This window comes from Argentina anserina, chromosome 6 (genome assembly GCF_933775445.1).
Source record: "Argentina anserina chromosome 6, drPotAnse1.1, whole genome shotgun sequence".
NCBI lineage: Eukaryota > Viridiplantae > Streptophyta > Magnoliopsida > Rosales > Rosaceae > Argentina > Argentina anserina.
Window position 1 is genome coordinate 26,325,806 of NC_065877.1, and position 19,282 is coordinate 26,345,087.

General features: G+C 38.2%; 3 protein-coding genes across 3 annotated transcripts; 1 reads left to right on the plus strand and 2 right to left on the minus strand.

Annotated features, from left to right (window-relative positions):
* Nucleotides 1–3,931: 3,931 nt before the first annotated feature.
* Nucleotides 3,932–7,377, minus strand: LOC126801233 (protein IQ-DOMAIN 8-like). Its single transcript, XM_050528720.1, has 5 exons — nt 7,198–7,377; nt 6,877–7,119; nt 5,549–5,749; nt 5,298–5,411; nt 3,932–4,786 (listed from the first exon to the last, which is right to left on the minus strand). The coding sequence occupies exons 1-5, from the start codon at nt 7,261–7,263 to the stop codon at nt 4,118–4,120; spliced, it is 1,293 nt and encodes a 430-aa protein (XP_050384677.1). The 5' UTR covers nt 7,264–7,377; the 3' UTR covers nt 3,932–4,117.
* Nucleotides 7,378–8,131: 754 nt separating this feature from the next.
* LOC126797175 (nuclear/nucleolar GTPase 2-like) lies at nt 8,132–12,115 on the plus strand. Its single transcript, XM_050523846.1, is given in 6 exon segments — nt 8,132–8,290; nt 8,292–8,511; nt 10,945–11,064; nt 11,162–11,329; nt 11,332–11,618; nt 11,621–12,115. Coding segments are annotated over 6 exon segments (1,449 nt in total).
* A 724-nt stretch (nt 12,116–12,839) lies between these two features.
* On the minus strand, nt 12,840–15,452 carry LOC126801232 (IQ domain-containing protein IQM1-like). Its single transcript, XM_050528719.1, has 8 exons — nt 15,121–15,452; nt 14,924–15,038; nt 14,468–14,533; nt 14,189–14,277; nt 14,007–14,094; nt 13,672–13,902; nt 13,460–13,561; nt 12,840–13,371 (listed from the first exon to the last, which is right to left on the minus strand). Exons 1-8 carry the CDS (start codon nt 15,450–15,452, stop codon nt 12,895–12,897), a joined length of 1,500 nt encoding a protein of 499 aa, XP_050384676.1. The 3' UTR covers nt 12,840–12,894.
* Nucleotides 15,453–19,282: the final 3,830 nt, after the last annotated feature.

The window sequence follows — 19,282 nt, forward strand, 5'->3', positions numbered from 1 at the left end:
GGATTTGTTTGATTTGTGCCAAACTTTGATTACATTGCTTGCGGCCATTTTAATAGTCTCTGTAGTGCTTCCAATTGTTATCCCCATCATATTGACTTTTATTTCACATCGTCTGTAACTTTTAATGAGAATATTCTCAGGCTTCAGATCGCAGTGAATAACTCCCAGGTGATGCAAGTATTCCAATGCCTCTAAACATTGACGAGTTATGGCCTGTTATGAGTGCATGGTTAAGTTCCATACTAGCTGTAGTACTCCTTAAATAACTTTACAAGCAGCAGAAAGCTATGCTCACAAATTAATATGTGATTGCAAGAAGATGTAATCAAAATAACATCTCTGCTCAGATATATCCATGCGTTATAAGAGAGAGAGAAAGAGAGAGAGAGAGAGAGCAGTCAGGCAAACCTGTAACCTTCTTAGTGTAAAGTATGCTTCACCACCTGATTCTCGACTGAACTTCTGAAATTCGTACAAATTTGCCTTGAGTAGTTCACAAACAATGAAGAGATGCTCCTGTTTTATAAAGCAGAAATGTTAGCACCAAAAAAAAAAAAAACTGAAGGTACTATCAATCCTCGCAGGAAAGATAAAGACAATCACCAAATACCCTGCCTGATTTAGTAATCAACAACTCTTACTTAAACGAAGTAATTAAATAAAATTACTTTTTATGTTGGATCACAAAGGTATACCTGGTGGTAGAAGTAGTCATAAAGTCGTAGAATGTGGCGCTCATCTGCAGGATCATACTTGTTTACAAACTTAAGAAGTTTAACCTCATCTAAACTCTGATCGAAGAAATCTTTATCATTTTTTATGATCTTTAGACAAACATCGACTCCCGTGTGAAGATCATGAGCCTGTACAACCTTACTGAAAGCAGCTGAACCCAGATATTCGGTTATATAGTATCTGCCTGCAACTATAGTCTTTAGCACAATAGGCAGATCCTTGTCTGCTTCAAATCCAGTCCTGCGAATGTAGAAAAGTTACTAAAGCTGATAAATACCAACAGAGATGTGCACAAGCTCAAACCCCAACGTGAAGATTCAAACATAGAGGCAAAATACCCTCTCAAGCTAAGTGGTTTTCTAGTATTATATACTTGAGTACATTATATTACCAAACAATTCATACAAAATTATCTTAAATGTCTAAATTGGTCATTTGACAAATTAAAAGCATAAGCCAGTTTGAGTTTACCAAACACATTGTCATGGCTTCTGCTACAAACAGCCACTTATAAAAGCATGTTTACCAAACACTCAGCTACTTTACTTATCAGCCACTTATTCTAAAAAATAAGTATAAGCCAGCTTTTTAAATAAGCTCAGCTGTACCAAACACAGCCTTAGTACTATCAATTGTTTTTCAGCATATCTTTCGTTTAATTGATGATCTCTGCGGATATTTAAAGTTCTTTGCTAATTTGAGCTGCATTTATATTTTAACCCGAAAAAATTCAAATCATAATGGAACGATTCCTCTTTATTATCACTCAGGCACATTTGTGGAGATCAACTTGAATTAGTTTATAATGTAAACGCCTAGGTAAGAAGCCCCACATTCATTTCACGAAATAGAGCAGCAAATTATAATCAGTGTTGGCATAGGCTTATGCCCGCCATAATCAGCACAACTATCAAGCGCATTAAGGCTAATGTATAGCACAGTCTTACAATACTAATAGCAAGTCAGCCGTACTAGCTACGCAATGGGCCTCTCCGCGATCCAAATTGACTACGGACGCGCCCTCACACGCATCTCAAAGAAGACTCCAGAGAACACCTTAATCGGACGTCGTCCCACATCGAAAGATAGATAAACGATCTATCCCAACTCAACAATAAAAGGTCAAACTCCTGACCTCATAAGGTAAGCATACAAAACTCCCTACTGTAACTCTGTATAAATTACCATCACCCAAACTTAAGCGTCGGAGAGTTGAAGACCACGCCGCCCTGGTCTCTACTTTGACGACGTGTGCTACTTGTGACAGGAATGAGACAAGGAATACGGCGTATCACATCCACAAGGAGTACGGCGTACTAAATCGAGTGTAATCACAACATTAACAATCAGAAAAAAAGTTGTACTGCTTTTGCTTGCTTGCTCGCGTCGGATTGAGAATAGATAGGTAAAATGATGCTTCTGTTCAAAGAAATAGGACCTTAAAAGATCCTTGACTAGTTTTTGCATGCATATATGGGCAGGAATTAGTTGTAGAAGACTCGATCATTTGCTTCATTTGATGAGCCAACAAAGTCGGCAGGCAATTGGCTGCGAGAGATTTATGTTTTCATCCCAAACATAATTACTGAGAAATCAATTCATGAATATCGACATGAAAGAATGATTCAGTATCGTTGTCCTTTACCTCCATAATATTAATTACTCTGTTATAGGTCATTTTCGACTAGGAAACTCAATCATACTTGTTCTGAGGGAAAACTGATAACATTACCTTATATGTTCACATGGATGATGCATGTAGTTAGTGAAGGTCAAAACATGCTGAGTTATGCTGGCTTCCTATTAAAATAAAAATAAAAATCAGATGACGCATATTTATCACATCAGTAATCTGTTTCTTCATTATGTGTAAGAAAACAAAAACTACAATATGTATATTACCCCACACTGATTTGCTTCTCTTCATCTCAAGCCACCCATCCTTTTCTCTTCTTACCAATTCACATAAGCCCGCGCATACTTCTTCATTCCACTGAGATTCGATCCCATCCAAACGACATCAACAAATTTCACAGTTTCTGGTGGAAAATTGATCTCTTGCCTCTGTTAGGGCACTCACCCACGTGAACCCGATCACAGTGCACTGTTTTAGGGCAAAGGTAGGCCATTCAGAAACACAGTACAGTGAGAGATCGAAGTCAAACCCTAACGGATCTGAAGATACTGTCTAAAACTTCTGAAATTGTGTCATGCTTCTGAAGTTGACCCTCGAACCACATCAGTCGAAGTGTGATCTGTGCCTAATTTCCTAGCTGAGTCTTCGACCGTTCAATCATCTGATCTACTCATCAAGTGTTGAAGATGACCTTTAGAATATTGTCATTCAGCTTAAACCAAATTATATATTGCTTTGCAGAAAAGATCATAATGTAATGCTTAAAAGAATGAACAAACCCTACGTACGTACACCAGAAAATACAAATAAGATAGCGTGATGCAAATGTTGCTGCGAATAGCCTTGCACCGGTCTTGCTAGTAGTTGTGGTTTCGATTATGTACTTATGGAAGGGACATGCTATGAGGATATATATTAGTATTATGATCCTCAACTGGAGTTAAGAAGTTAATTTTGGAGGTAATGCTGTCATACTGGTCATGCATCTTCTCATGAACAAATTGAAAAAGTAATAACCTCTGCAATGGTATATATTTTGATGAGGAGTAGGTCTGTCAAAACTCGAAAGGGAAAGCCTAGGAAAGGAACTACCTAGCTGAAAAATGATAGGTTAAACAGAAGTGTGAAATTAACATGCTAGCTTGTATGTAACTCGTCTTTAGCTTGTGGGGTACCAAGGCTATAGTAAGCATCTGGAGTCCTCACGAAGCATCTTGAAATTTCTGTCTCAAACTTTGACATATTCCAACCAGGAAAAGACATCCCAAATAAGTAAATTTCTGATACCAGAGAGTTTTTTACAGCTCCTCCAAATTGCACAAGATCGAGCTGCCATTTGATGTCATTGATAATATATATTTGGTAGAGATGAAAAAGTGAAACTGAGAGGTGGCAAAAGGGATCCTTATGTCATAAGATAACTCAATCATTTAACATGCTGTAATTATAACTTCCATGATGGGGGAAAAGTACTCTAGATCACAAACAACTGATCTAGGACACAATAAGCCAGACCTGAAAGTGTACATGTATACTATTAAATGTTTGAAGATATCACTCTCACTCCCAAAAACCTATACTTGACTATATAATCACCATTTAATTCTTTCAGTAACTGTTCCGATGCAAATCTCAGTGTAACTAGGAATTATAGACCTACAACAAGCTGTTGAAATCATGGAAGAACTAAGCAAACCTTTCCTATGTGAAGTATGTAGCAATTGCCAGTAGCTTCCATTACTGTCATCAATATCTTGCTCGTTCAGCTCTTCCCAATGATACTGGAGAATATAACTCATTGCATAGATTAACTGAAAAATCAGAACCGCCATTGATGCTCCTTGTATCCCCATTAGAAAGTGCTTTGATATGGAATCGATATTCGTCCATGGAGTACCTCTGCATATTTTGACCATTGGAACTTCTCTTCTTCGCCTTAATAGATTCTGTGAGATTCATGTAGCTTGGTTTGCTCATATTACTTTCTTCTACCTTGGTACGGTTGCTAGACACTGCAGTTGGAGATCCAGAAGTAAATGAAGTCGATGATGAGCTCTCATCCTTTAGGAAATCAGAACTTGGGGTAGAAGATGAACGAGTTATTGGACTCATTGATTGAGATGGCCTAGCAGAAATCCTGGTTGTGACAGTATTCCTCTGCGCCTTCACTGAGTTCTGTTCTGAAGAAATTGGATAAAATCCAGCAATATCATCTCCACTTTTCCTGGAATTACAAATTTTCATTTCTGAGGGTACAACTTGGACTTCCTCCATCAGTCTATTTTCCCATGGCTTGGTCGCCGTCCAATTTTCTAACCAGTTCCATTCCGAATTGTTACAGCCAACTCTTGGACTTTTAGTAACCTTTGCTGTCTTGTTCATTCTGCTGTATGGACTGGAACATGATTTTGGCCTCTGAAAAATCAAAATACTCAAGCTAGTCAAAAATTCATTCAATAACGCCTTGATGTAAGTCATATCCTATCAATAAATTTCAGTGTGTGACACTAAAGACTAGATATGACTCATATGAGACATATACACCTACCAAAAAGTTCAAAATATAGACTAAACCAAACCCCAATTCCCAGCAGCACCAGAAAAAGAAAAGTTCAACAATGTTAATTGAGCTGAATGATAAGTTACTGATAGAACAAGTTAGCACATTCCTCATACACAAACCTCACCATGCACAAAGAGAGTAGGACAAAAAAAAGCAGTGTAAGAGCAACATTACTACGCTTGTTTATATGATCATTATGAGTTGAGCAACCCAATGCTTCCTAAAACCACTTTAATGCTCACTTAGCACTTACTAGTCACCTTAAGCTTAGGTCCTCAGGAAATGGGAGGCGATAACGAATAAATTAGACTTTAGTTTCATACCAAAAAGAAAAGATATAAAAAAAAAAGGCCATAATGTTACCTGTTGAGAAAGGGAGTACGCAATTGCTCGATCCCTCTTTAGATTTGCTCTTTGCCTCATTTGTAGCTTTGCTCTAACTTCACTTACTGTTCCTGGACTATCACACCATCCTTGCTGAACAACGATGAAAACACAAAAATTATACAGTAGATTAATCTCCAGCTTCAATAAAAGTTACGGATCAAACTGTCAAGAACAGAATATTGAAAAACATAAACAAAAGTTAGCATGGAAGAAATTTGTGATGATACCTCAGCTTGCTTAATGGAATCATCACCTTGGGAGTTAAGTTCATCAGCTTCAGAAGATCTCTGAGCTCGAACTCGAGCCTGAACTCGAACAAGTGCCTGCATGCACCTCAATGTAACAGCAGCTTGCTTCCTGACCCTCCGCCCACGAAATATAGCTTGAAGCCTTACTAATGCCTTCAAGGCCCTCAAAGCCTGTCTAGCCTGCAGTTATCACATTAGCGATTACAAAATGCAATTAACCAAATGAGAGATGGTCACAAAAATAAAAGAAATGAGAGTCTATTGAATATTTTGTATATGTTCAAATGTATAGAATTCATTCTGAATGGTTCTCGAACTCAAGTTTATATTGTCTCACTAATTGGATGGTTGGTAATCTAAACAAGCAGATTGCGGATCACTAATTGGATGGTTTTTTCTCTTCATTGTGAAGCTATGAGCCAGCCTATTTTAGAAACTAAGCAGCTCAATTGAAACTTATACAACATTTTTTTTCTGGAAAAATATACAACAAAAGTGAAGTAAACCTATTAATTAGTTTTATCTACTATGCAAACCAAAACATATTTACTTCATAAGCTTCAAGTTTCCTTCCTTTTCAGCTTTTCATTTCAATACCAGCACTTAAGATCGATTATTCTAGTGCCTAAAAGTCCCCAAACACACCCATAAGGAAATAAATGGCTCAAGTCTGTTAAAAGTTGTCAAAAAGGAAATAAAATTGAAGTTATGTATCAGAGTTAGTGAGTTTTAAGAAAACATTCCTTCTGCTCATTTTATTACCTACAGGCTACAGTCCTAAGCTAGATCAAGTAAAGCCAACAAGCTAGTCTTGGAATTTCGGAAACACTAGAACGAGAAATCATAAGCATCCATAAACGAAATGTCTATTACACTTTGAGATTAAAACAATCTAGACAGTCGAACTCAATACATATTCAGATATTCATTTGAGACTAAACAGTAACAAGAACTCATGGTTATCTATATACAACGTATGACTAAGTTAACTAAACCAATGGAAAACGGATTGAATCTAAAACTTATCTAGAGGAAATATCAGAAAGCTATGATCACATATAAAGAGCTTTAAAAAAACATTATGTTTTCTCCTTTAGCACATAAATCAGAAACTATATACCCAAAAAGTCCGTATCTTGGCAAATGCCGACTTTGAGAATTCAGGTTTTCTTCAAAACCAAACTATGAGAAATTCAAATTTAACTCTTCTAGATCAATCTACACAGTTGTGAACAGAAATTAAATAACTCCACAAACACACAACTACTCCTAGTGAATTATACAGCAATATAAACAGAGCTGCTCACCAAGAATCCTCGAAACACAGTCTGAATCCGAATAGCAGCCCACTCTCGCTTGATTATCTTGAAATCCTTAGGCTGAGCTCGTAGCAGAGTAGCCATGGCAGCAGCCAACTCATGATCAACTACATTTGCAGACTCCATTGCCTCCGAACTCTCCACATATCCCTTCTTTACACCACCTTTGCTCGATGATCCAAACCCATCCGATGAGCTCCTCCACAGCTTCCATTTCTTCTTGCTCCTCTCCTAAACCAATCACAACACAGAGTCAACAAAACAGAGAAAACAGAGGAAGAACAGAGAAGGGTGTTATGTGGGAGGTACTTGGTCAGTTGAAATGGGCCTTTTGGGATTAATGAGAGACTTCAACCACTTCCCTGGAGTACCCATTTGGAGTAACACAAAGGATTAAAAACCTTGAGTGGGTTGTGGAAAAAGTGTTTCCAGAGTTTTGTACTCTCTGAGAGAGAGAGAGAGAGAGAGAGAGAGAGAGTTGTCTCTGGGTTTTTGGGGATTGGGGTTTTTGAAGAGTTTGGAGAAGAGATCTATCTGGGTTCGTGTTAAAGTAGTGATCAGAAATCGATTATTTATTTGGGTAAAGGTTTGTTTTAATAATATTTTGAATTCGAAATTTGAAAAAAGTCAATTAAAAGTCTGTAACGGATAGATGGGTATGAACTATGAAATAGGGTTTTAATAGATGCCGCTCCTTCGGCAAAACGACGACGTTAAGGGGAAGCTTCCGAACGGGTTTAGTGAGGAAATGTGGGTCACCGGGTCCAGTCGGGTACGGGTTGAACCCCATTGCTAGTCTGCTAGATACAAATTAAAACAAAAGGCGAAACTACTCATATTCCTTCTGTTTGTTGTAGCTTTTACGATTTGACTGCCCCGACTTTTGGATGGCTTGATTTATAATTTACAAACTTGAAAAAAGATTATATGATTTAACAGTGTAGGAGCCATGCATGTAACACACGAATTAACAGATCGTGAGAGGTCCTATAGTGAGCAAATATTGAGTTCCACATTGTTACACTAGGGTTTGATACTACTGGCCGTTCGATTTTTTATTATTATTAATATTTTCTTTTTAGAATGACTTTTTTTTAAGAGTTAAGGACTGAAGGGGTAATTAGATATTTCAAAAATATTACAATTGTTGCATGCAAGTCTCTTTGAAACCTAGGGTTTTACAATATATAATAGCACAGAACAATTCTGCCGGCGGTGAAGTTTGCCTCCGGCCACCACAAAGATGACGAAGAAGACAGAGAGGAAAGCAATAGGTACATCCGGAAAGCCGAAGCACTCTCTTGACGTGAACCGTACAGATGGGAAGAACAAAGAACAACGTAGCGCGGCCACCGTGCGGCGTCTCAAAATGTACAAGGCGAGGCCCAAGAGTGACCGCATGAGGAAACATCATCAGCAACGAATTCCAATCCAAAGAGTTGCCTAACACTCGAATCCAACCCGATCGCCGCTGGTTCGGGATTACTAGGGTTATTCACCAGAAGGAGCTTGATGTGATCGGTGATGAGCTCCAGACTCACAAGTCCAATAGATACACTGTTATTTTGAAGGCCCCGAAATTGCCCATGTCCCTTGTTTGTGCCCCTCACAATGTACGAATCTATTATTGTGCCTCTCGTCTGGATTGGTGATGCAGAAGCATATCTGGATCTATTACTTTGGTTATGGATGGCATGGTTTACTGAAATTTTTGATATTTATGAAGCAATCTAGAGTTCATCTCTAATATCCCGAAAATGCATATCTAATTTTTAATGAATTCTCTGATATTATTATTAAGTTGTCATTGTCCAAATTTAATTCATGAGGATGAAAACGAAATGGTTCAAAAGATTAATTATTTAAGAATATTCAATTTGACGAGTCTAAGAGAAATTAAAGAGAAAATTGGAGAAAAATCAGAAATTCGGATCGGGTGTACTGTTCATGGGTATTGTTCGTACTCGAAAATCCCAGATTTTTCTCTTCCCAAGCGGCTGACTTTGGGCCGCCGGATCTCCGTCGTTCGGCCACCATAGTGCGGCACACTGGTCACGTTTGAAAGGTTGTTGCATCCCCTGTCGATTGGTGGCAGCGCCACCCGCCATCTCGCTGCCGTTTGGGAGCGGTGAAGCCCGGAAGTTCCTCCGAAAATGCATATTTCACCGAACTTCAACTCGTCGGATCTCCCTCCTCCGGCAACCAATCAGTAAGATTCTTGTCCCATTTTAAAGGTCTCATTCCATACTACAAACCCTCCAAAAGATTTAACTCAAATCGTTGTGTGCTAGGAGAATCGAAGAAAAGAAATCATAGGTTTTAAATTGGGGGTTTTCGGATTTTGTTAAATTGAAGTGTTTAGTCTTAGAATTAGACTTTGTGGTGAACTAGAAAGTTGTTCGGAATGTTATTCAGATTGTGGTGGTGAAATTTGGTGGTTGGCAAACAGTGGCGCCGCATGAACAGTACTGTGAACAATATTCATGAACAATAATTGTAAACAGTGTTCTGTAAAAAATTAAACCCGAACATTGTTTTGTGAACAGTGTTCTATGAACAGTGCTTTATGAACATCATTTAGCTGTGCTGAAATCGTCACCTGATATTTTACGTATCGTTTTCTAAACATTTTATCATGCTATTAGGTGACTGACGAAACGAGTGAGAGAATCGTTTTCGGTGTTGTAGAAGTTGCACGCGGGAAATAAGGTGAGTAAACCTCACAATGATCATCATGATCGAAGTAGTATTATAATTATTGAATTTAGTTTGAGTTGTCACCATAATCGTTGCATCACTAGTTTATAAAAATTATTTTAAAAATATGTTTTGGTTTAAATTACGTGAACTTGATCGTCTACGGTTCATGGATAAGTGAAACGCTATTTTAATAAATGATTTTGAATTTTTTTTAGTAATTCTGGACTATAGTGAATGTAAGTAAATCTCACTATGACGAGTCTGTCATTGGCGGTGACTCATAGTTACGTTTTTTTTTGTTAAAAGATTGAACTAAGACATGTATATGATATAGTGGGTTGTGTATGTGTATAAAATGGTAAATACGATACATATATATGGGTTGCTATATTATATACTGTCACGTTCTTATTTCCAAATGAATTATATTGTGTCCACTATATTCATTTTATTTGAGGAAGAGTCGTTTTTTTGTAGTACAATAACATGGGTGGATTGTTATCGTACGTGGTTTTAACATTGAGTCTTGTTAACACGTTTTATGTCTTCAGACGTGTTTTTTTTTGTCTTCGGACGTGTTTTTCTATCTTCGGACCTGTCTTTTCTGTCTTCGGACATGTTTTTCTGTCTTCAGACGTGTTGGCAGTATCAGAACCTAGCCTTGATCGGGTGACAATTACGATTCAGTTAGAGCTCTATTATGTCTGCCGGTGTACTGTATGAGTACATATGGGTTACCTGTGTCTCATGAGTACCCATATTTTTGTGATGTTAGATAACAGATGGGTTGCCCAGCGTCTGATTACGTACTGCATGAGGGGTAACAGATGAGTACCTGTATTATAAATGTAATTTGGGTAAACAGATGGGTTGCCCAATGTCTCATGAACACTTATATATTCAGATATTATTGGAAATCCAGATGGGTCGTACTGTGACTTATGAGTGCATTTATAATTAAATGTTTTCAGTATTTTCTTTTGTATACTATGTGTGTTATACTGTTGATTTACTCATACGAACTGCAAAGCTTACCGGGTTTGTGTTTACAATCCCGGTGCACCTATTCAATGGTGTAGGGGATAGTTCTGCAGGTGTGGATTAGCAGATTCAAAGGGCTTACTCTGAAGATTTCTTTCTTCTGTTTGTGGTGAGAATTGAGTGAATTTTACATTTTCATTGGTTATAATACTGAGGTATAAACTGGTTATGTATTATTCAAGTCGACTGAGTCATGTTGTGGACTCAATTTCGATACACTCTTATGATAAGATGATTTCAATATATTTGAGATTGTTTTAGAGTTTTCATATTTTCGAATTCGAATTTTTATCATTCGAATTTCGGAGCTGTGACATCATCTGCTTGAGAGAGAGTCATTTTCCGATGTATTTGGTCCTAAGACAAAGAGGAAGCGTCCAAAACTCTTTGCAGCTAATTACCAGACCCTAGCTATAAAGGCCGATGGAAATCAGGGTACGTAGCAAAAAGCATAAATTTATATTAATGGTCACTTCTTACATCCAATTAATATGAAATGGTTCTTGACCTAATAAGATTTGCTACTGTCTAGATGTGTTTGAGCAGAAGCAGGAAGACATCGCTGCAGAGGGAGGCGAAGCTGATGGGTTCAGGGACCTGGTTCGCCATACAATGTTTGAGAAGGGACAAAGTAAACGTATTTGGGGTGAGCTTTACAAAGTGATAGACTCATCAGATGTTGTTGTCCAGGTAATTGATGCAAGGATCCGCAAGGTACAAGGTGTTACCACTTATAGAAGCATTTGAAAGAGCACTGCAAGCATAAACACATGATTCTCTTGTTGAACAAGTGCGATTTGGTTCCTGCTTGGGCAACGAAAGGTTGGCTAAAGGTATTGTCAGCGGAGTATCCAACTCTTAAATTTCATGCTAGCATCAACAAGTCATTTGGCAAGGGCTCTCTTCTATCAGTGTTGAGGCAATTTTCCCGATTAAAACGTCACAAGCAAGCAATCTCTGTGGGATTCGTTGGATATCCTAATGCTGGAAATTAAAGTCATCTGTTATCAACACATTGAGAACAAAAGATGTTTGCAAGGTGGCACCTATTCCTGGGGAAACTAAAGTGTGGCAATATGTAACACTCACAAAGAGGATCTTCTTGATCGACTGCCCCGGAGTTGTCTATCAAACCAATGACTCTGAGACTGATATTGTACTGAAGGACGTGGTGCGTGTCACAAACTTGCAGGATGCTTCGGAACACATAGCAGAAGTTTTGAAACGAGTTAAGAAACAGCACTTGCAAAGAGCATATGAGATAAAGGACTGGGAGGATGATAATGACTTTCTAGTTCAGCTATGCAAATCATCCGGAAAGCTTTTGAAGGGTGGCGAACCTGACTTGATGACAGCAGCAAAGATGGTCCTCCATGATTGGCAGAGGGGTAAAATACCATTTTTTGTGCCTCCTCCACAAAGAGAAAACGAGACACTAATGAGTAATAATCAAGCGTCAGGCCTATCCGCCCATCCGATTGATTAATCATCCCAGAAGCAAAATAAGTATCCCGGTCCGAAGGGATCTTTATATTGAGAATGAGTTAAAGAAGCCTACACCGTAAGTCGGTTTCTTTTCATAGTCCATAATATTATGAATGCTTTGTAGTTTCTACTACATCCTAAATTTTATTTCGAGTGTAAGTATATTGGTTGTTAAAGTAAGAAGAAAATAATATTGCATTTTGAAGCAGAGCTTAGAATAAATTTCATGTTGTTGGTCAAGGAAATGACAATAGGCATGATTATTTCATTAGCTTTATATTTTGAGCTCAAATACAATGGAACAGAACTTCAGACTTTTCCTCATGTCCAATATATATAGTCACTTTAACTGCGAAGAGCTCGTTACTTTGACTGAATATTCTCAACTTGGTACTTAATTTAAGTACATAGTTACAGTTGATGTTTATCATTGATGCATGCTTAATAAATGTCTGCAATATTAATCCACCTTTGGTTTTGAAGAATTTGTCAAATTCTAGAAATTGAGAGGGACAGAGGAATTGATTTTAATTCAAAGTGTCTTATTTGAAGTAAGAATACAATTCAAAAACTTGCATGGAAACAGACTTCTGAAATGCATCTCATCCAATGGTTATTAAAATGATATATACAAAAGAACAGGTCAATAAACCCTGCCAAAGGGTTTACAAGAAAATAGTGGGAAAGGTGCTGTAATTAGGTAGATGACCTCTAGGTCAGAAAGAACCAAATAAGAAGTTATACTAGCTAGGAAGTCAGTTCCTTTAAACCTTAGTACCCTTATGCACAATGCGGTTTAGTTGCTGAAGTATCTAGTGCGGAGTTAGCAGGACTTAAATTATGCGGTCTTCTTGGACTAGGAAGTCCCATATAAGCAAGTCTAGGTGATAAGTGGACCTTGGGACTAGGTCTTGGTGAAGGCACTGGGGTATTATTGCTTGCAGCGCGTTCTGCTTTGATTCTTGGTGACAGATTGACTTTCTCAAGTGCCTGAAATTGCAGCCGTGCAGGGTAGTCTCTCACACATCCAATTCGAGGGCCAGCTCCTGTAGTCCATTTGCAAGGCAATCCCCTTTCCACATCAAACTCTGGTGCTTCCACAATGTCTTGATTGTGATCACTTACGATGGAAGTGTCAACGGCACACTGATTTTCGTCAGTACTTGGCTCAATGTTCGTTGATCGGATATCCTCAAGGGTGCTCATATTTTTACTGGTAGATTCTGAAGGTGGAATATCATCATCTATAGGATGTTTCTGCATAGATTAATGATTGCAGATAGAATAAGTGACTATCACATGGAAAATAAGTTTGATTCCATTAGGAAAGCGTCTGAATAATTACTTTGACATTTGTGAAGTCGACCTGTTGCTCCTCTAAGAAGCTAATGAACTCTAAAAAGTGCTCTTCTGTCGGCCGATAATGACCACTGTAGCACCATACAGCCTGAAAAATATGGAGATTACAAGTTCCAAATTTAGTAGGTTGGTGGAGAACAAAAATTAGGTCATGAAATGAAATGGCGCTTTGGCAAGAAACTGTGTATGAATTTGTACCTCGAGAACCCCATCAGAAGCAACTAATCTCCCTGCAGCAATGGTGGCGCCTCCGGATAAAAAACTAGAGTGCTGGAAATAGCCTTTCTTCTTCTCTGCAACATACATAATCCTTGATGCACTGAGAACAAAGATCCATTTGGAACCCTCAGTGGTAGTCACAAGGATCCCACTTTGTCTGTACACAAGCTTCCCACTTACCACTATCACTTCATATGTTTCCCTCTCATTCTGTAATAGCAATGTGTAATGGTAAATGTAAGCTATCATCTATCAAACATCAAACCCTCTACCATGTTACGATTCATATATACTCTGTATATATTAGTACTAACCGGTCCAAGATACTTGATGCATTGGCGTTGCAGAACCGTTCTTGGACACTTCTCAAGATTTTCTTCCTTCCCATCCCCAACATCCAACCTACATTAATTTCAGGTGCATAATTAGAAAGGTTACAAAAGATAAGCCATAACATTATGATACAGAAAAAAAATGGATTTTGTAAGAACTGTACCAGTAGAAGAAAGGTTGAGAGCTCGCACTATTGAACCACACATCATAGTAGAAATGCAGATTGTGTCCATATCGATGTCGTGGATCAATCTGTTTTTCATAAGAATGTGAAGGTTAAGGAAAAGATTTACGTTGAATTACTCAGCAGTAAAAGCGAACCAAAAAAATGTCCAAACAAGCCTATCTCAGATTGGGTTTGTGATAGGGTCTATTATAGACCTGTCTCAAAAGGAATTCGACACTAACTGGAATAATGGGATAAAAGTTCTTAGGAGCTTACAGCCTCAAGCCAATGTCTTAGAGCTAATTTCTGAGCCTTCTCATCCTTGGACAAACCCTTCCCAACCTACAATCACATATTCTTCATCAGTTAATGACTAGAAAATACTCAAAATAGAACTTTTTAGCAGATAAAAAATAGCAGTTCTTACAAGAACTTAAATTTTTTGATTTAGTCAATAATTTAGTCATGGTCAAAGATTTAATACTGCAAGTTATTTTAAAGATAAATGTCTTAAAGTGGACTGATTGGGTCCAAAGTTGTATTGGATGACATTAAAATATCTGCCGATCTTCAAAATCATATCATCCAATGCCAAGTAAATTAATATGCAAGTTACAGAAACCAAAATGCAAGATAATATGCATATTAACTTGATATGAGGTTATTAGAGGTTTGTTTGAAACTTTGAATTGTCAAAAAACTTAATATGCAAGTTATAGAAACCAATCTCACCTTGGCAGCTCTAGTCTTTGCCCTTGCCCATCTGGAAACTGCGGTTTCTGATTTAATAGATTCAAAGAATGACACAGAGCTCCGCCTAAGTGCAGCAAAGTCTAATGCCTTCCACCTACAACAATTATATAGTTTAGTTATATGACTGAACTCTACTACAACAAGCACCAGAATATAAAAATGATAACAGAACAAACCAGAGCTCCTCAACAACAACAGCACAATCTGCAAGGTTTCGTCTAGTTCGGTAACTCTTGTAAACTTTCTGCAGCTTGATTGCAGCTTCATCAAGCTCACGTGGGGTCTGCGGAGAAACACAACCGTCTAGCTTGTGTAGCAAAGTTGAAGTGTCGAGCTTTAGTTTTCTTGCTTTTCTTTTCTTGCAGCTTACAGATTCTTCTAAAACCAATTGATCTAGGCCAACGAATCCGTTGTTGTTGCTTGAATCTGTTTCCGTTTCAAAACAAACTGTTCTTGACATCACCTTCTTTCTCTTGGACACTAAATTGAGAGATATCAATGTCACCATTTCTACGAGATCTGTCAAACCAAAATGAATGTGCCTCAGAAGTATGCTTTTGTATCGTTACTAATCCAAACTCAATGTACGTAGTATCTCATTATCTCCATTATTATAGTCATAGTCCTATAACAAGATCGATAAACCTGGTCACACTTGAGAGAGAGCTAGCTTTAATCTTAACTAGCAATTGTTGTATGTATGTCAGTGAAAGCACTTTAGAGACAGACAGCTTACCTAAATAGGAAACTGATCGATGCCTCCCAATCTGAAGAATGAGTTGTGTTGTAGACTTGTAGAGTTGTAGTAGCACCTCTAAATCAAAGTCTCTTCCTTAAATACTACATAAACTTGTCGAAGGGTGTTGAAAGTGAAGTTGACTAGTTGGAAGTTAGTACCTTCTAACACGTATTCAGATTTTGGACTAAGATTGCAGAAACTAGAATGGCAGCAGCCTGGAAAGCTTTCCCACTAAACGGGGGTTTCTGAATGGAAAAAGGAAACCTGGCTTTGATTCTGACAACCCCACGAGGAGTGGATAGGTTTGATTCTTGAATTTGAAGGCTTCAACGTTTCATGTGTTCTTGAATCGTATATTTACGTGTATAATAAGTACATATATTATCATATAATGCTAACTTTAATTGCAAGACATGCAGAAGAGAGGTGGTCAAACATGATTATAACATAACATTAAAGTCAATCGAATTTCTAGTACGTATACTTGTCAAGAAAGTATCTAATGAATTCCAGTGGAAATTTACAGATGGAGATAAATGGAGATAGAGACAATGTCAAAGGGATGTGAGTCATGACAATAAGGTTCAAATACCAAGCCTTGACCCACGAGTCACGACTGATTCAGGTCTATGATAATACCTTCACTCTGATATTGTTTCAGCACGTATGATCATACATCATCTCTTCATTAACTTATTTAACTATGTACTTCTAGGGCCAATCAAATATTTATGCTCATATTTTCTTATAGCCGCGTTACTTTTGTTCCATTTGTTCCTCTGGTCGCTTGTTATAAATTTCCCATTCAATATTGTTTCTTCAGTAAGTTGATTACGAAAGGCACTGCAAGAAAGATTCATGAAACTTACAGTCAATGATCAGACCTTTCAAAGGTGAACTGGAAGAAAATTGTTTTCTTTCGATTACGACTCGAGAGAAATAGTTGAATACACCAATTATCTTATATTTCGAAGTCTCTACTAATCTATTATACACAAATGATTTCTGTATGAGGCATAGCGGCATAGCTCATATGTGTACCATACGCTGGACCATGCATGTATGTCATAGTAAGATTTTATTTGGTTAATTGAAACATACAACTGATACAAGTATAGCTCTTCAATAATAATTTCATTACAGTGGTAAAATACCTATTGTTTTCCTTGAATTGATTTGCATATACAGATTCAATGATATATATAGGCTAATTTACACTATATACTAATCTCTCAACTAATCACTCCACTACATATTGTTTCCTCCACTAATTCTTCATTCACCTATTACCATCCACTCACACTCCCCCTCAAGTTGGCGCATACATATCAATCATGCCCAACTTGCCAAGTGAGTCATAAAAAGCTTTCTTAGATACTCCTTTTGTGAGCATATCGGCAAGTTGCTCTTCTGTAGGAACAAAAGGAAAACTGATGATCTTCGCGTCTAGCTTCTCCTTTATAAAGTGACGATCAACCTCCACATGTTTTGTACGATCATGTTGTACAGGATTCTGTGAAATATCAATAGCTGCCTTGTTGTCACAGTACAGATGCATAGCACATTTAGGTTTAATACTCAACTCTTGTAGCAAGTTTCTAAGCCATAACAATTCGCATACTCCTTGAGCCATACCTCTGTACTCCGCTTCAGCACTAGATCGAGCTACCACCTTTTGTTTTTTACTCTTCCATGTAACAAGATTACCCCCAACAAAGGTAAAGTACCCTGATGTGGATCTTCGATCTGTAATATTTCCAGCCCAGTCTGCATCTGTGAAGCCACAAATTTCAAGGATTTTATTGTGATTAGAGAACATTACTCCTCTCCCCGGAGTTGCCTTTAAGTACCTTAAGATCCTTACAACAGCATCCATGTGGTGCTCGCTGGGATTATGCATGAACTGACTTACTACACTTACTGCATACGCAACATCTGGTCTGGTATGTGATAGATAAATCAGACGGCCAACTAGCCTCTGATAACGAGGTTTGTCAGTAGGGACTTGATCTGGATACTCTGTTAACCGATGGTTCTGCTCGATAGGAGTATCAATGGGAGTGCAGTCCAACATACCTGTCTCTGTTAGTAGATCAAGGATGTACTTTCTCTGACACAGATAGATACCATCACTTCCCCGGGCAACTTTAATGCCTAAGAAGTACTTGAGTGTACCTAGGTCCTTCATCTCAAACTCTGTGGCAAGCTGTTTCTGTAATCTATCTACCTCAATAGTATCATTCCCAGTAACTACCATATCATCAACATATATAATTAGGGCTGTTACCTTTCCTTGTTGATGTTTGAGAAATAACGTGTGGTCTGAATTACTCTGTTTGTAGCCAATCTTTCTCATGAATTGTGAGAATCTTCCAAACCAAGCACGAGGTGACTGTTTAAGACCATACAAAGACTTCCTCAATCTGCATACGGAGTTACTTGGAGAAGCGGCCACATATCCAGGCGGAAGATCCATGTATACTTCCTCCGTTAGTTCTCCATGAAGGAATGCATTCTTAACATCAAACTGCCTAAGTGGCCAGTTCAAGTTAGAAGCGACAGAAAGCAATACCCGGATAGTGTTCATCTTTGCAACAGGTGCAAATGTCTCATCATAGTCTATGCCATATGTCTGGGTGAACCCCTTCGCTACTAAGCGTGCTTTATATCGGCTTACTGACCCATCTGGATTATGCTTCACTGTAAACACACAACGACATCCTACAGTCTTCTTGCCATATGGTAGAGGTACAAGCTCCAAAGTATTGTTCTTTTGTAATGCTTCCATCTCTTCCTCCATTGCTTTCCTCCATTTTGGATCTCCCAATGCGTCCTGCACTTTGTTAGGTACTGATACAGTAGATATTTGATTCACAAATGATTCATATGACTTAGATAATCTTTTGGTAGATATAAAATTCGCTACCGGATACTTGGCTTTAGTCTGAAGGGTAGGTTCATATCTTTTTGTTGGTTGACCCCGAGTAGACCTATTTGGCAAAACATATTGTCTACTATTAGCTCTAGAATGACTAACCTCAGGTGAGTGATCTTCTGTACCAGGAGAGCATTGGTCAGGGGTATAAATAGTTGTACGGGAGTCATGAGGAGCAGTTGTGTTGTCAGCTTCTGGTGCCTGAATCTCTTGAGTGACGACCTCAAGTGGTGCCTGTGTGGCTTTGGTAATCTCAACGGAACCTATTACCATATCAACTGACTCACTTGTCTCCCCCTTTCCATGATACAACTCTTCAAAAAATGAATTATCCCCCTGAAGAGCAGTATCAGAAGAGGGAAAATAACTCATGTCCTCAAAAAAGGTAACATCCATAGTGACATAGTATTTCCGAGTAGGGGGATGATAGCACCGATACCCTTTCTGATGTCCTCCGTACCCAACAAACACACATTTAATCGCCCGGGCATCCAACTTAGAACGCTGATGTGGTGGAAGATGAACAAAAGCAACACAACCGAAAACACGAGCAGGAAGATTATGAAAAGAGGGTAATGAGACATGAGATGCAAGTACCTCATAGGGGACTTTCCCTTGAAGGACACGAGAGGGAAGACGATTAATAAGGTGGGCGGAAGTAATG

Bases quoted from the DNA above. Each gene is read 5' to 3' on its own strand.
- LOC126801232 (XM_050528719.1), bottom strand. From the start codon at position 15,452: ATGGTGACATTGATATCTCTCAATTTAGTGTCCAAGAGAAAGAAGGTG. The intron at 14,534-14,923 runs GTGAGATTGGTT...ATGTGATTGTAG, and splicing joins CAAAGACTAGAGCTGCCAAG to GTTGGGAAGGGTTTGTCCAA. The intron at 13,372-13,459 runs GTAATTATTCAG...TAATCTATGCAG, and splicing joins TCGACTTCACAAATGTCAAA to AAACATCCTATAGATGATGA.
- LOC126801233 (XM_050528720.1), bottom strand. From the start codon at position 7,263: ATGGGTACTCCAGGGAAGTGGTTGAAGTCTCTCATTAATCCCAAAAGG. The intron at 5,412-5,548 runs GTATCATCACAA...ATCGTTGTTCAG, and splicing joins ATTCCATTAAGCAAGCTGAG to CAAGGATGGTGTGATAGTCC. The intron at 4,787-5,297 runs GTAACATTATGG...TTGATTTTTCAG, and splicing joins CGTACTCCCTTTCTCAACAG to AGGCCAAAATCATGTTCCAG.